General features: G+C 33.1%; 1 protein-coding gene across 1 annotated transcript; it reads right to left on the reverse strand.

Annotated features, from left to right (window-relative positions):
* Window positions 1–750: 750 nt before the first annotated feature.
* Window positions 751–14,059, reverse strand: LOC139861652 (diamine oxidase [copper-containing] 1, peroxisomal-like). Its single transcript, XM_071850113.1, has 12 exons — window positions 13,775–14,059; window positions 6,418–6,533; window positions 6,023–6,328; window positions 5,405–5,517; window positions 4,971–5,301; window positions 4,671–4,886; window positions 3,648–3,884; window positions 3,371–3,556; window positions 3,115–3,255; window positions 2,648–2,916; window positions 1,528–1,609; window positions 751–1,405 (listed from the first exon to the last, which is right to left on the reverse strand). Exons 1-12 carry the CDS (start codon window positions 13,977–13,979, stop codon window positions 1,280–1,282), a joined length of 2,328 nt encoding a protein of 775 aa, XP_071706214.1. The 5' UTR covers window positions 13,980–14,059; the 3' UTR covers window positions 751–1,279.
* Between the last annotated feature and the right edge of the window lie 3,618 nt (window positions 14,060–17,677).

Here is a 17,677-nt window from a genome sequence, read left to right on the forward strand (position 1 = left end):
TCATGGTAGGACAAAGCACATCAAGGTCAGTTTTCATTTTCTTCGAGAGCTCGTGAAGAATGGAGAAATAGACCTGGTCTATTGTGGAACTCAGGAGCAAGTTGCAGATATCATGACTAAGCCTCTTAAGTTTGATGCATTCTGCAAGTTAAGAAGGATGATGGCTGTAAAAGCAATGAATGAGACAAACTAAAATGTCTCTGACATTTTTAGTTTGGGGAAGGATTTGATAAGCACGTGCTAATTGAATGGGTCTCAACAAACTTGAGTTTATTTTGGTAGTTTGAATAATTACTCCATTTGTGGAGTTCGTAAAAATAGGATTGAATCAGTTCCGATCTTTTAGTTTGTTTACGTTTAACTTTCATGTATGGCTCTCCTATATAAAGCGTAGTTTTTTTCATTAACAGATAAGAGATCAATTCTTGGCAATCAGTTATATTGTGTGAGTTTTTGTGATTATCAATTTCAATAACTAGTCTTGGATTTGTTTGGTCAAATCAGTAAAAAAAAAAAAATATATTTAAATTTAAAGCTAGTTAACATTCGACCAGTCTTGGAGTTGACCAATTAGTCTCTACAAAGTCCTGACCGATAAATCACAACTTGCTAAATAGAAAAAAAGTTACTTTAATGAATTAGATAAGATGGGGTACCCTATATACCCGTATTTAATTTCTTCTTCTACTGATCAAAAAAAAAATTAAATAAATAAAAATTCAATCTATTCATTGTTGTTAAGTTAAATTTACAAATACTTGGACATGATACCGACAATCTAAGAAGTAAAAATGCCGGATCAAAAGTTGCATGTTATCTGAGAACCAAAAGATGTATACTCCCTGGTAACTGGCAAACTGCTACCACATCAAACCCAACTTTTTATCATTTTGTCAACCATATTTTTTTTATTCAGTGTAGTTTTATCAATGCATCAGTAATAATACACAAAAGTGTATAAAGCTACCTTATAGAATCTTAATGTATAAATTAAGGTTGATAACTTGGTATTGGGCACAATACAAGATAAAAACCATCTAGAGTAGAGCATAAGTAAACAATATTTAAGGTGCATTATGTTTTAGGAGCTGAAGAGGTTTAACAGTACTAAATTATTGCTCCATACATCTAAATGTTGTCATTAATTAACATGTCTTTCTTATATATGGGTAGATTCGAATGAACCCCAGAAAGCATAATAAGATTAGAAGTACAAATCAAATGCAAACTTTATAAGCATCCAGAGTAACTTACTTGGTGATATTGGTTTTTGTTTGCTTTACATCTTGGACACTAGACCAGTATGACATGCCTTATCAACCAATCCGTTTTCCTTCAGTTCCATGTCAGCCGATGAACTTGGAGGAACATCCACTGCTGGCGAGCAGTTGAAGAACCCATGGGGCTGCAAACCGATGTACCAAGATTAATCATCATGACCATTTTTGTTAAACGTTCCGATAATAATGAGTTATTATCATACAGATACAAAATTACAAATATAAGAAAATGAGCAATTATTATTACCACGAGACGGAATCCAATGTGTTCTACTGGCATGACGGGCCAATCTTCCAGTCGAGGAACGTGTGTTATTCCAAATACATACCTGTGAGCGCCGACATTTCAACGAAAGATGGCATACTTAATTAGAAGTAGCAATCTTAGATAATCTACATGTATAATTGGTTGACCCAAGTAATACTTTATCTCAAATACGCAAATAGGTAAGAAAAAACTTCAAATGAAACGGGTCAAGTAGGTCAAACACAAAAAGTTATCCTAAGTTTATTTTTTAGTTCATAAAACCGCATAGATCACTTTAAATATTAAATTTTAAAAAAAAATAATTACTGAAAAATATAGAAAATTATCGGATTTGACAAACTAACTATTTATAATTCAATTACTTGTGCAAAAACTTTTTTCGAGTCAACTTGGCCCGTTTTGACTTCACTATTTTGACCTTAACCCACTTCGGGTGTAAGCCAACCCACCATGTTGCCACCTTTTCAATCATTATACTCAAATAAGTAGATTAAAATAACCTTTTATACTTATACTCGGCTCACGGACATGCTAAACAACAACAACAACAAAACCCAATACCACACAAGTGGTGTATGAGGAGGTGAGATGTAGACAATCCTTCCCCTATTCCGAGAATAAAGACAAGTCATTTCTCCACCCAGAGTGAAAAACACTCTCAAAAGTAGAAAAAGTCATCCCACTCTCTATTCGACGGATAGAGAGATTGCTTCCGAGTGGACCTCCGGCCAACAAGTAGGAAATAAAATTAAATAAAACTAAAAATAAAATTGAGACGCCATGAAAATGGTAAAATCAAATTTCCATGGGTTTAAAATCCTGCCTGAAATTTAATTTAGGCTCTAAGAGTCAGTCAAGTTGCCAATAAATCGGCACTTGATGTCGACTCAATAACTAGAGCCGTAACGGACATGCTAAAATAAGATAAAATTTGGGTAGGAAGCTATTCATATCAACTTGACCCGTTTCAACTCATAGAAAAAAATTACTAAATTTGACAAAAAAAAAAAAAAGAAACTCATGGACGTGTTACCCAACCCAACATGTCCTATTTTCCACCTCTTATTTAAACATAAATGATAACAAACTATATGTATACCAAAGAACGAGGTCAGTTTCTTCAAGAGATCGATTCTTCTTAACCCATGTAGCCAATCCCTCACCAACTCGAGGATTTTGATTAGGAAACTCCCCACCAGGAAACATCTCGTCCGGTTCATATGGTGTGACCCACAGATTATGCATCAAAAAAGCAGCCCTTCTCAGAAACTTGGCTTCTGCACCACCTAATGGTAAACAATTTGATCCAGGTACTAGCTTGTAGCCTGTCAACTGACCAGTTCGGTTTACAGTCCTTGTGTTCCTGATCTGTATCATGGAAGTTGCATCATTCATGTATCAAGTTCTTTGAAAAAAATAAACGGCACATTCGTTAAACCATATGGTCAATGGTCAACTAGCATTAGCTTTAACTGAATGAAAGCTGAAGGGTAACGAGTAGCAACATAAATATCAAAACTTGACAAGAATGAAATTATGGCTTTTTTAAGTGTTGGAAATACTTACAATCCAATGACGGGCGGTTGAAGAATTACAATCACGGATGGCTTCGAGTTCAGATTTCAACAGTGTTTCTTCAGCATAAAACGCGTTATTGTGCACATTTGCATCTCCCGGGCCTTCAACTTTAACATCCAATTCAACCACCTGTAAATTAACAGATTTTATGTATTAATGACTCTGCTTCAAGAGTGAAATATACAATGAAGTATATCAAATGCAGAGGTAGTAAACGGTAGCACAAAAAAAACTAAGTGTTGACCTGATTGTGAGATTCACCAGGTTTACAGTCGACAGACATATCCATACGAGCAACAAAAAAGTGTTGGTGAACAGGGGCGTAGAGTCCAGGAGCAATCATAGTCCCATATTTTCTAACTTCACCGGGTTGTAATGCTCCTAAGCTTAAAATCCCGGTTAACTTCACCTCAGCTTCTATTTTTCCATCCTGTATTTAAATTAATTTTTAATTATTCCTACATTTAATAATATCTTGGAAGGACAGGAAAATTTAATAAAGATTCATGGTAAAAACTTGCCTGATAAAAATACCAATAGAATCCGTATTCATAGTTGGCGACAGTACATATAAAGGAGACTACTAGTCTTCTTGATCGACGTACTTCAGCTAAACCTGTTCTCCAGTCTTGATGCTTCCATAAAATTCCATGATCTTCTTCATGCAAGCATATGCAATCTTCAATTGTTTCAACACCCCCAGTGAAATTTGTTAAGTGAGCATCAAAATACTTGACATAGCCCAAACAATCACAACCCTGAACATAAACATACGTAAAATATCATATCTTTTCGACTTAGATGTTCTGGAGTTATTATAAGAAAGTGGTAACAACTATACATGGCAATTGAGACTCATACTCTCAAAATTGGGTCAATTGGGTCAAGCTTTCGGGTCATTTAAGTCTTGAGAGAAATTAGGCATGGTAATGTAAAACAAAACTTAAAAAAAGGTCCAATGGGTTTCCTTCCAACGTATTGGGTCCTATACCAAATTTAAAGGATAGGTCCAATGGGTATCAATTCCTCGAGCTCAATAAGTAGTAATGGTTCTTGTGAATGGGTCAAATGAGTCGAGCATAACAAGTTTCAATCGTCAAACATTTAAGAAAGTAATCATGGTTATATCATTAATCATTAATTATTAATTATTAATATTTTCTTATATATATAAACCGTAAATATAAACGTAAAACGTAATAATAAACGTATAACGTAATCATAAATGTAAAAGTCGAATTTAAAAGTAGATGACCCGTTTGGACCCATTTGACCCATAACCCGATTTAACCCATTACCTAACCCGTCCCATTTGGACCTGCTTAAAAATCAGACTTGTTTGACCCATGACCCATTTCAACCCAAAACTGTTTTGACTCGTTACCTAAACCGACCCAACCTAAACCGTTTGCCAGGTATTAACAACTAACAAGGGTGGGTCAGGTAATTTCTTAAAAATTATTAGTGCGCTCAAAGATTTTATTAAAAATAGAATATGATGCTGAAACATAACCAACAATCTACGAAGTCATATGTTGCTTTACCTTTTTAAGAGAATGGGCATTTTTACCTAGTCCATCTTCCCCTGCATCAAATGCATTCTTCCTGTAATGAGGATCATTAGGGTCACCATATGGAACCACCATTTCAACAAAGCTTAACCTGTGAGCTACGGGCCTACGGCCTCGGCTACCGTCAACATACGCTATAGAATAAATTACCAAACCCTCCCTTGGCGTAAACCCAATACGAAAATTCCACTGCCACATAATAAAAAAAAGCAAAACAAAAGTTAACACCAAATTATCAAGTTTGTAAACAAAACTGTAATTAATAATTAATACCTTCTGCCATTGGACAAAATGGTCATTAACACGAAAACTTGGGCCATCAGGTTGAACAATGTTAAGTGGTTTAACATCACTTCGATCAACACCTCCTCTTGTTTCACCAGCTGTGTAATTTCTTAATGGATCAGCTGGTGGTAAAGGAACAAGTTTACGGTCTTTAAACTCGATCACCACCATATTTTGCATATCAACTAACACATCTATTCCTTCAACTGGACGAGCATAACCGTTTTCCATTGGACAGTCACTTTCGGTTCGACAGAATATAAGTGGTTTTGCAAGTCTACGGTTAGGAGCATCAGCTTCACTATGATATCCGACACACCTGGAACACAAAATCAAGAATTTACACCTCGGGATACAATACTACTAGCAAGTTTTTTTTATGTTATTTTTTTTTTTTTTTTAAAAGACATGTAAAGACATACCAGGGATCTACCATCACAAGGTCCATATCTTCTATACCCCTCCTTTTCATGGCCTCCCGAAATGGTGGGAAGTCCTTTACAATGGCTTCACATTCGGCATATTCTACAGCATCCTAACATAAAAAACGGGAACAATATTGGAATAGAATAAAGATAAAAAGGATGGACTCGTAACATATGAAATGAAATATTGTGTGAAATAGTAATGCAAGTTAGATTGTAATCTTTCTAGCATAATCAAAAAAGGCAACCATTATTTGAGCCCGAATCCATTTTTATTTACTCCCACCGTCCCAAAATTACTGTTCGCTTTGACTTTTTAAGTCTTTCGTGTACAACTTTGACTCTAAATATTTTTGTTTGTGTAATATAATATTTGATAAAAGTTATACCAATGAAAACACATTTTAAAACCGAATCCATTTACATAATTTTCATCAAATATTATATAGCACAAATATAAATATTTTAAGTCAATTTTAAAAGAAAGACTTTGAAAAGTCAAACAGAACAGTTATTTTGGGACGGCAGGAGTAATAAACAATAAACATCGACGAATTTCTCAGTACTTACGGAAATTCATAGAGAAAAAATATGGTTTAAGACAAAGTTCCATACCATAGGTGGTTGTACATCAGGAACTACTTTGGATGAAATGACCTTGCCTCTATGATGTCCACCTCGAGTTAAAGCATGAACTTCTGATAACTCAACAATCCATATGCTTGTTTCATTTGACTTCTTGTTGTAAACAATAAGTCTAGCTTGTCGTGGTGGAAGTTTTGTTGGGATTATAGGTCCTCCCTTTGTCCTGGGTAACAATGATGGTTGAAAAGGTGGAAAAAAATACGCATCCGCTAATGCAACCACACTTTTTGATGGCTCCACAAGTACAACCTCAATAAATCGCATGCTATCTCTTACCTAAAATGTCAATTTAAGATTCTTTATTATGTTGCACACATCTATAAACTATATATGATTAAAAGTTAGGAATGCATGATTAAATCAACCTCTGGTGTTGCACCAGCAGCCCTAACAGTTGCCACAGCTATGGAGATTTCAGCAGAAGCTAATGGATCCAATGGATGGCGAGTCTGTGCCTTGACCATACTCGTTGGCCCAGTCCCTACATACACAAGTTTCAGTCAACTAAATACATAACGCCGTGTTCATAAGACCTTAGAAAAGTGAATTTTCTATATAAATCGATCAACTATGGCACAGAGCTGATATCTGGTAATTAATAAAACCATTTTTCATATTATAATTTATTAACTGAACATCAATTTCAATTCAACACCTTACATCCCATTCCATTCCATGAACACTAAATAACTGCATTATCTCAGTGTCTGTGTTCCAAAATAAATGAGAAGCCATAGGTTTCAGATGATATTATATACATGTATATATATAATTCACTAACATATTAAGAAATTAATCATCGATTGGTGGCACATATTTCACATTATCATAAATATATAATTCTTTGATATTCAAATTTACTCTTATCTCACATTGTGTTACCATATTCAACAATATTAATTATTAATTATTGAATTAATTGTATAACATAGATGTATACACCTATAAACAAATCAGTGATTTCATGACATTAAATTGCCATATTCTGTTAGAAATTTAGTGTAATTGAGGGATTTAATCTATACTTGTAAATGGGTTAGGAGGTACGGAGTGTACACCCATTAAGTGATAGATTGCCCGGACCCGAAAATGGTTTTCCATTATCACAAATTTGAGTGATTACGGAAGTATTATTCTTGCACTAGGTGGAAATAAAACAAACAACTTTATGAAAAGGATTTAATCTAGATTTCCTTGATTTGGTTGTTGGAAATAAAACAAACAACTTTATATAAAGGATTTGTTTTAGATTTGAAAACGATTTCCTTGATTTGGATGTTTGAAATAAAACAAACAACTTTATGTAAAGGATTTGTTTTAGATTTGAAAACGATTTCCTTGATTTGGATGTTTGAAATAAAACAAACAACTTTATGTAAAGGATTTGTTTTAGATTTGAAAACGATTTCCTTGATTTGGATGTTTGAAATAAAACAAACAACTTTATGTAAAGGATTTGTTTTAGATTTGAAAACGATTTCCTTGATTAGGATGTTTGAAATAAAACAAACAACTTTATGTAAAGGATTTGTTTTAGATTTGAAAACGAAATTAGTTAGTGAAACATCTCCATCGTGGAATAATACTTGTTTTTGGGTGCCTATAAATAGAGACTATCATTTATGAGAATAAGATATACGAAAAACACCTTAATACTCTTATGCAAAAGAGTTCTTGTTTACTGCCAATAACAAGAACTAATCTCTGTCTTATCCCAAAGTGATATTCGTGTAACCCAGGCAATAAGGGTCGAATAATTACTTTCGGAAAGTGATACCACGATTCAGTGATTTATCCGGCTATCGATTATTTTACCCTACACGAAATCTCAATAAAACCTCCAACAATCGAAAGTAATTATTCGTTATAATCGATGGCGGCTACGATGAAACACATGACGGCGAATTTCTCCAAACTTGATAAGTTTGAGGGAATTGATTTTAGGAGATGGCAAAAGAAGATGCACTTCTTTCTGAGCAGCATGAGTGTGGTGTACGTACTCAGCACACCAATTCCTGAAGATCATGGTGATGATGCCACTATTGAACAAATTCGGAAAAGGTGCAAGTGGGAGAACGATGACTACATCGCTAGAGGTTTAATCCTCAATGGTATGGCTGATTCCCTTTTTGATATTTACCTAAATGTTGAATCTTCTAAAGAACTATGGGACTGTTTAGAAACCAAGTATATGTCTGAGGATGCTTCTAGTAAAAAGTTCCTTGTTAGTAATTTTAATAATTACAAGATGGTCGATTCTAGACCGGTCTTGGAACAATACAATGAGCTCATTCGTATACTTGGTCAATTCACACAACATAAGATGAACATGGATGAGTCTATTCAAGTCTCAAGCATAATTGATAAACTACCTCCATCTTGGAAAGAATTTAAACATTCTTTGAAACATAAGAAGGAGGAGTTAACTCTTGTTGAGTTGGGTAGTCATCTGCGTATTGAGGAATCCCTCAGGTTGCAGGATAATGACAAGCCAAAGAGCAACGAAGTTGCTGGTACGTCTGTTGTCAATATGGTGGAACATAAAAAGTTCACTAGTAATAATGACAAAAAGGGCAAACGTAAACATCGAGGTTATAACAAGGCTAATCCGAACAAGAAGTCTAAATTGACTTGTTGGAAGTGTGGTAAAACTGGACACATAAAAAAGGATTGCAAGGTTATTTTTGGTAATAATAATGCCAAAGGATCTAGCACAAGCGGTTCGGGAAATGGTTTAAACAACCACAACTCGAAAGGTCAGAATATATTTAATAATTCAAATAAGAATTATTATGTTTCATATATATCTGAGGCTTATTTTGTGCAGGATGATGATGTCGCGTGGTGGGTTGACTCGGGAGCCACCACCCATGTATGCAAGGATAGATTTTGGTTCAAGACTTACGAGTCCGTGACTGATGGATCAATTCTTCATATGGGAAATGAGTCAACAGCCTCTGTTCATGGACGTGGAAGTGTGGATTTGTGTTTTAGTTCTGGAAAAACTATTTGTTTGTTTGATGTTTTGCATGTACCACAAATAAGAAAAAATTTAGTTTCCAGTAGTGTGTTAAATTGTTGTGGTTATAAACAAGTGATTGAATCTGATAAGTTTGTTTTGTCAAAACATGGTATGTTTGTTGGTTTTGGTTATTTATGCAATAGAATGTTTAGACTTAACATTAATCACTTGAATGTTAATTTTGCTTTTATATCTACTTCTAGCATAAATAATTCTACACTTTGGCATGCTAGACTAGGACATATACACTTTAAAAGAATGCAAGATATGTCTAAAGATGGATTAATACCGGTTTTTGACATGAACAATGAAAAGTGTAAAACGTGTATGTTAACAAAGATCACTAAGAAACCATTTCAAAATGTACATCGTGATACTGAAATTTTGGAATTAATACATAGTGATTTATGTGATTTGCATGCTACTCCTACTTTAGGAAACAAGAAATATTTTGTGACTTTTATTGATGATGCTTCTAGATTTTGCTATGTTTATTTGTTACATACTAAGGATGAAGCATTAGATAAATTTAAAATATTTAAAACTGAAGTAGAATTACAACAAAAGGCTTTGATTAAAAGACTTAGAACAGATAGGGGAGGTGAATACATTGACCAATCGTATTTCCAATCCGTTGGTATTATCCATGAGACCACAGCTCCTTATACTCCACAACAAAATGGTATATCTGAAAGGAAGAATAGGGTCCTTAAGGAAATGGTTAATTCCATGTTATCCTATTCGGGTTTAAGTGAAGGATTTTGGGGGGAAGCTATGTTAACAGCTTGTTATTTGCTTAATAGAGTTCCTAACAAAAGAAACAAGATTACACCTTATGAACTTTGGAATAAAAGGAAACCTAACTTGAATTATCTTCGTGTATGGGGTTGTAGGGCGGTTGTAAGACTGCCTGATCCCAAAAAGAAAAGTTTAGGTGAAAGAGGTATAGATTGCATTTTTATTGGATATGTTGAACATTCCAAGGCATATAGGTTCTATGTAATAGAGCCTAATGAATTTGTCTCAATCAATTCTGTGATTGATTCAAGGGATGCAATCTTTGATGAAAATCGATTTTCATCTATACCTAGACCAAAGGATATGATTCCAAGTAACAATGGAATCAATAAGGATTGTAATGATGAAGTCTCTGAAAAGGCTGTTGATCAGTCACTTGAGCTTCGGAAAAGCAAAAGAGAAAGGAAACCTAAATCATTCGGACCAGATTTTCAACTATACTTAGTTGAAGGTTCTAGGGATGATGTTTCTACCCAATATTCATATTGTTTCAATGTTGATGATGATCCTAAAACATATGATGAAGCAATGAGGTCTCAGGATGTTGCATTCTGGAAAGAGGCAATTAATGATGAGATGGATTCCATCATGGGCAATAACACTTGGGTGTTAGCTGATCTACCTCCCGGTTGCAAACCTTTGGGTTGCAAATGGATCTTCAAAAAGAAGATGAAGGTGGATGGAACTATTGAAAAGTTCAAGGCAAGGTTAGTCATTCAAGGCTTTAGACAAAAGTCTGGAATTGACTATTTTGATACTTATGCTCCTGTGGCACGTATCACTACCATTAGACTGCTGATTGCTTTGGCTACAATTCACAATCTGGTTATTCACCAGATGGATGTGAAGACAGCATTCTTGAATGGTGATTTGGATGAGGAGGTTTATATGAACCAACCTCAGGGCTTTGTCATGCCAGGAAATGAAAGCAAGGTGTGCAAACTTGTGAAGTCCTTATATGGTTTGAAACAAGCACCTAAGCAATGGCATCAGAAGTTTGATGAAGTAGTTTTATCTAGTGGTTTTAGATTGAACCAAGCAGATAAATGTGTGTATAGCAAATTTGATGATTCTGGTAAAGGAGTTATAATTTGTCTATATGTTGATGACATGTTAATCTTTGGGACTGACCAAAGTCAAGTTGATTTAACAAAAGAATTTTTGTCATCAAAGTTCTCCATGAAAGATATGGGGGAGGCTGACGTTATCCTTGGTATTAGGATCAAACGTGAAAGCAAAGGAATTTTAATTTCTCAATCTCATTATATTGAGAAGGTGTTGAGAAAGTTTAATTGCTTTGAATGTACTCCTGTGAGTACACCTGTTGATCCAAGTGAGAAGCTTATGCCTAACCAAGGTAAAGCTGTATCACAACTTGAGTATTCTCAGGTGATTGGCTGTTTGATGTACGCCATGACATGTACAAGGCCAGATATTGCTTTTGCTGTGGGAAAACTGAGTAGATATACTAGTAATCCTAGTACTCATCACTGGCAAGCAATTAGGCGGGTACTGAAGTATTTAAAGAAAACTATGGCATATAGTTTATCTTACAGTGGATTTCCTTCTGTAATAGAAGGATATTCTGATGCGAGTTGGATAACCAATATTGAAGATCATTCTTCAACGAGTGGTTGGGTGTTCTTGCTTGGGGGAGGTGCTATTTCATGGGCTTCTAAAAAGCAGACATGTATTACCAACTCAACGATGGAATCTGAGTTTGTTGCTTTAGCTGCTGCTGGTAAAGAAGCAGAATGGCTTAGAAACTTGATCCATGAGATACCATTATGGCCTAAACCTATAGCACCCATGTCTATCCATTGTGATAGTGCTGCGACATTGGCAAAAGCTTATAGCCAGATGTACAATGGAAAGTCTAGACACTTAGGTGTCAGACATAGTATGATTCGTGAACTCATCATGAATGGGGTGATTTCTATAGTGTTCGTAAGGTCACAACAGAATTTAGCTGATCACTTGACGAAGGGATTGGCAAGAGACTTGGTTGACAAGTCTGCTGTGGGGATGGGTTTAAAGTCCACATAAATTTCTAATTATAAGATACCCAATTCCCTTCTGATGAAAATTAGAAGTTGAATTCAATGCGGAAGGCTTATACTTAGAAATTTGGAGTACATAAATTTTATATCATCCCAAGGTAAGGTATGTACTCGGACCTGCTGAAGGTCAGGTTGAAGTCTAGCTTCTTAATAGTTCATTTGAAAAAGTGCAAGAGCAGGTGCATGACTGAAGTGAACTACCTATGTGAATGTGAAGTTTTGCCGCTTCAACAAAGCTTGGACTTTTAGCTTTGGATACATTCATGAAAGGATATGGACACATGGCTTGTAAAGTGTCAGGATAGCTTTAGAGTATTTGAAAACTTATGTGTATGTTATTTTCAGTTATTCAAAATGGGTTGAAGGGTTCAATTCTTAGAACACCCTGATTCTCGAATATTTGGAATGTGTAATGTACTAAGGTGAAAATTCAATCTTCAAGATATTTTCATTTATGCATGAGTTTTTGTTTTAATTTGTTTAATTCTCATGAAACGAATTGCACTAAATTGGGGAGGATTGTTAGAAATTTAGTGTAATTGAGGGATTTAATCTATACTTGTAAATGGGTTAGGAGGTACGGAGTGTACACCCATTAAGTGATAGATTGCCCGGACCCGAAAATGGTTTTCCATTATCACAAATTTGAGTGATTACGGAAGTATTATTCTTGCACTAGGTGGAAATAAAACAAACAACTTTATGAAAAGGATTTAATCTAGATTTCCTTGATTTGGTTGTTGGAAATAAAACAAACAACTTTATATAAAGGATTTGTTTTAGATTTGAAAACGATTTCCTTGATTTGGATGTTTGAAATAAAACAAACAACTTTATGTAAAGGATTTGTTTTAGATTTGAAAACGATTTCCTTGATTTGGATGTTTGAAATAAAACAAACAACTTTATGTAAAGGATTTGTTTTAGATTTGAAAACGATTTCCTTGATTTGGATGTTTGAAATAAAACAAACAACTTTATGTAAAGGATTTGTTTTAGATTTGAAAACGATTTCCTTGATTTGGATGTTTGAAATAAAACAAACAACTTTATGTAAATGATTTGTTTTAGATTTGAAAACGATTTCCTTGATTAGGATGTTTGAAATAAAACAAACAACTTTATGTAAAGGATTTGTTTTAGATTTGAAAACGAAATTAGTTAGTGAAACATCTCCATCGTGGAATAATACTTGTTTTTGGGTGCCTATAAATAGAGACTATCATTTATGAGAATAAGATATACGAAAAACACCTTAATACTCTTATGCAAAAGAGTTCTTGTTTACTGCCAATAACAAGAACTAATCTCTGTCTTATCCCAAAGTGATATTCGTGTAACCCAGGCAATAAGGGTCGAATAATTACTTTCGGAAAGTGATACCACGATTCAGTGATTTATCCGGCTATCGATTATTTTACCCTACACGAAATCTCAATAAAACCTCCAACAATACATCATCAACAACACATACGATAGTATTCAACTATTTCTCACATTATGTGGATGTCCTGTGGTCAAACAAAGTTCGTAGGGCATATCAAGTAGTACGCACAATCAGCTAATTTGTTTGAATCTATTGCATCACTCCAATAATCACCATCAGTAACTACACATCATAACATAACAATATCCATGAATCTAAAAATATGTAGGTTGCTATCAGGCAATCAGCAAGTGCTAGCATAAACTAATTCACAATAAAACGGATATCATATGTATTTAGGTTTTCAAACTCATATAGTCACGTGCAGGTGCTAGAAAAAAATTAAGTACTAACAAATCGGAAATCATAAGTAAAAATATAACTGAAATCAGTTTGGTTAACAATTAGCTAACTACCTTTAGCTGCAGTGGCGGCAGTGGAAGGTTGCGTAACGACGGGACGAGTTAGGTTATCGACGGAAGCGGCGGTGCCACGGTGGCGAATCTGATCTCCGACGGAAGGATCGGTGGTCCAGTCCGGTACGACATCGGTGGAGGTGGCGCCAGAGGAGGTAGCTTCACGGCGGAGAAGAGGCGCCGTTTTATTGGAAGTTGAGGTCATTGCAGAAGATTATTGGTACAATAACATACAGCAGGAGCAAAAACGCTTTATATATCTATCTATATCAATCAATATCAATATGTATATCGATGTATCTATATGTCTATAAAATAATGCAGAGAGTTGTATAGTGGGAAAAAAAATTAGTACGAAAAAGGAGAAAAGGACAAAGAAGTGGAAATGGAGAAGAAAATTGAAGTGTTGACGACAAAACTGACGTGGAATACACTATAAATTTAGATTCTATTTACTAGTGCTAGACCTTAAATAAAATACAAAAATGAACTTTGAGGAGTATTACGGAGTACTACTCCGTATTTGTTTAAGATAAACAATGGTTAAACCTCATGCCACTTGCTATCGTTCAGTTATTTAACATACATGTTCTCTGTCACATTAGCGTCACATTAGCACAAACTCTTTAACATTCTTTTCATATTCCTTTCACTAAACACTCACTATCATACACTCCATTTAAAACTTAAAAGATAAATATAAATTTAAAAATTCGATGTGGGGCCCACTTTTTCGTCCGTGAGAGCTGTTGCAGCATTGGCTGGCGGACCCTTTAACATTTTGCTGCTAATGGTTGTGAGAGGTTAACAATGTTAACAAGGGGTGGGTGGCGAGCCATAGCATGTGGCCTCACTTGCAAATGTGATTAGTGATGACTAGAAATTGTTGTCTAACTTTTTGAAGAAATGTTATTATTAAGCGTCAAAGTCAAAGTCCGAAGATCCATAGTTACCATGGTTGGTCTGAAACTATACACAGTATCTATATCTTTCATATTATCCATATTTTCTAAACTATATTTGTTACCGTTGTATTTCATATTTGTGGCAGAACCAGCTTTCCTTAAATTGATCATAGAACATGTAGGTCGTAGAGGAATAGCCTACATCGAGCGTGGCTGGTCTTTTCGAATGATCAACCACACTGAGACTGAGACAACTTTCTTCAATTAGAGAATAGCGCATATGGATCAATCAAGTGGTTCTGCAGTGTCCTCCAACTCATTGTCCGCTCCGCTTAACTTTCTTTGATGGACGGGAAGATGTGAATTGCGAAGGACTTCTCATCATGCGAAGTTCAAACCTCGACGGAGAGACATTGAAAATCGAAATTTCTTTACGATATGGTGATCAAAATGGAAAGAGCCTAAGTAATTAGAGCGTATTAATGCAATGAGAAGAGCGGGAAGCCGGCGTCAATGACAGTCATAAATATCACATAATCGAAGGGAAATTGCTTGATTTCTAGAAGAAAAAAAATAATGTGTCTAGTTTGTTACTCCACAAATATAAATTATTCATTAAAGTAGCAATCTTTAAATTTCAAAAAATGTAAAATATATAACATTTAAAGCTACGTTTAAACTTAATATATTTAACTTTATATACTTAGTTGAATTAATTATAGTACATACTTAAATTTGATTTTAGTATTTAGTAATTGTAATTTTGAATTTTAAATAAAAAATTATTAAACTATATATGACATGTTTAAATGTGAAACTAAGGGCTACAATAAGCAGTTTCCGGTCTACTCTTTTATTTCAGTTATTTTCCTTTTTTTAACCCTTTCGCATTCATTTTCTTTTTAAGAGCATTCACAACAATGCCACGCCTCTTAAGATTAATGCATTGCCACATTAGCGTCACATCACTATTTCCCTCTCATTTCATTCTTATCACCAATTCATCACATATATATTGCTCTCAACCATCACGCACTCCTCAAATACTATAAATAGATTAATTAACTACACCAAAATGTACAAGTACATACAGTCAAACTTTCCGTGATGGTTTACGCTCGAATTTGTGACGACCCGGAAATTTCCGACCAAATTTAAACTTAATTTTTATATTATTTCGACATGATAAGCGAAGTCAGTTAAGTTGAGTCTCAAAAACTTTGAACTGTTTCATATATGCAATTACCCTTCGACTGTTCTCGACGATTCACGAACAACTATTTGTAAATAGATACATATATATTTAAATATATAAATATATATAATAATTTGAAAAAATAATTGGAAATAATATACGACTTAATTATTAGAAATAAATAAGCAAAATAATATAAGAAATAATAAAATTAATTATTAACATAAATTTGTGTATATATAAATAAAGTATATTGAACAAAGTATATATAGTTTCGAATTTATTTTGTAATCGTCAGTAACACTCAATCGCCATTCGATGGATAGTAAACAAGTTAAATTCAAACTTATAGGATTTTAAAATGAACGGTGATCCGAAAATGAGTTCTATAAATTTTAGACTTACTAAAAATGTATTTAGGATCTAGTTATTAAATTTTAACACTTTTTATATTTTACCCAGAATTGAGAGGGACAGTTGATGTAATTTTTATTTAATAGTTAATGACTGAATTTTATACCATAATGACTGAAATAAATAAATAAAGTTAATTTAAAATTTTGAGAATTTTCTGAAGACTTTTATCCGCCACTGATTTCAAATAGTGCACGATACACAGTCCGTGAAAAACTGTCCATAGGAAAATATCAAGGAAGTAGCTGTCTCCTTTTAAAAAGAAAAAGTGAGATTTTGAAATCTCTTTTTCTTTCTTGTTCGTTTGCTAATCTCATACAATTATAGATGATAATTGAATTGAACTTACTATATTATGATTATTGCATAAACACGTTTACTTTATGTTATGATTATTATATATATATATATATATATATATATATATATATATATATATATATATATATATGTTTATATTATATAAACACGATAGATTCAATCATCAAACAACTTGAGGAAACTTTCTACTATATATATATATATATATATATATATATATATATATATATATATATATATATATATGTTTATATTATATAAACACGATAGATTCAATCATCAAACAACTTGAGGAAACTTTCTACTAGTGCTCACTGTTTTCTTTTTGTTTTGTTTCCACTGACCATCACATATCTCATGTATCTAGTCTCTATATATGATATACACATATACATATGCATTTTGTGACAACCCGGAAAAAAAAATCGACTTATTTTAAGTCAATTCTCAATATGAATTGATATTTCTGACATGATAAACAAAACTTGATAATTAAAATAGCTATAATAACTTGAAATATAATACGATTTAATTATAACTAAATATGTAAAATCATATAATATAGTTGTTACATTATTACTATTATTAATATTGATATTAATATTAATATTAATATCAGTATTAGTTATATTATTACTTTCAATATAATGTGCTACATTTAAATTGTTATATTAGTATTACTAGTATTATTGTTATCAATATTAATATCAATATTATAATTTATAATAAAATTATGATTACTATTATTTATTCATTGTCATTATTAAAATAAGTATTATTATAAACATATCATTTATTATTAATGATATTATTATTAACATAATTATCAACAAATATCACTATTCTTGTTATTTATATTATTGTTGTATTAAAAGTATTATTATTATTATAATTATTATTATTAATGCAATTATTATTAATGCAATTATTATTATTATTATTATTATTATTATTATTATTATTATTAATTTGTATTTGTATATATTAATTAAATGAAAGAAAAAAAAAGGGGCATATACCTAAATTAGGTATTAACACAACTGCTTTTATTTTTATTTTTTTAAATCA

Source organism: Rutidosis leptorrhynchoides, chromosome 8 (assembly GCF_046630445.1).
Source record: "Rutidosis leptorrhynchoides isolate AG116_Rl617_1_P2 chromosome 8, CSIRO_AGI_Rlap_v1, whole genome shotgun sequence".
Classification (NCBI taxonomy): domain Eukaryota; kingdom Viridiplantae; phylum Streptophyta; class Magnoliopsida; order Asterales; family Asteraceae; genus Rutidosis; species Rutidosis leptorrhynchoides.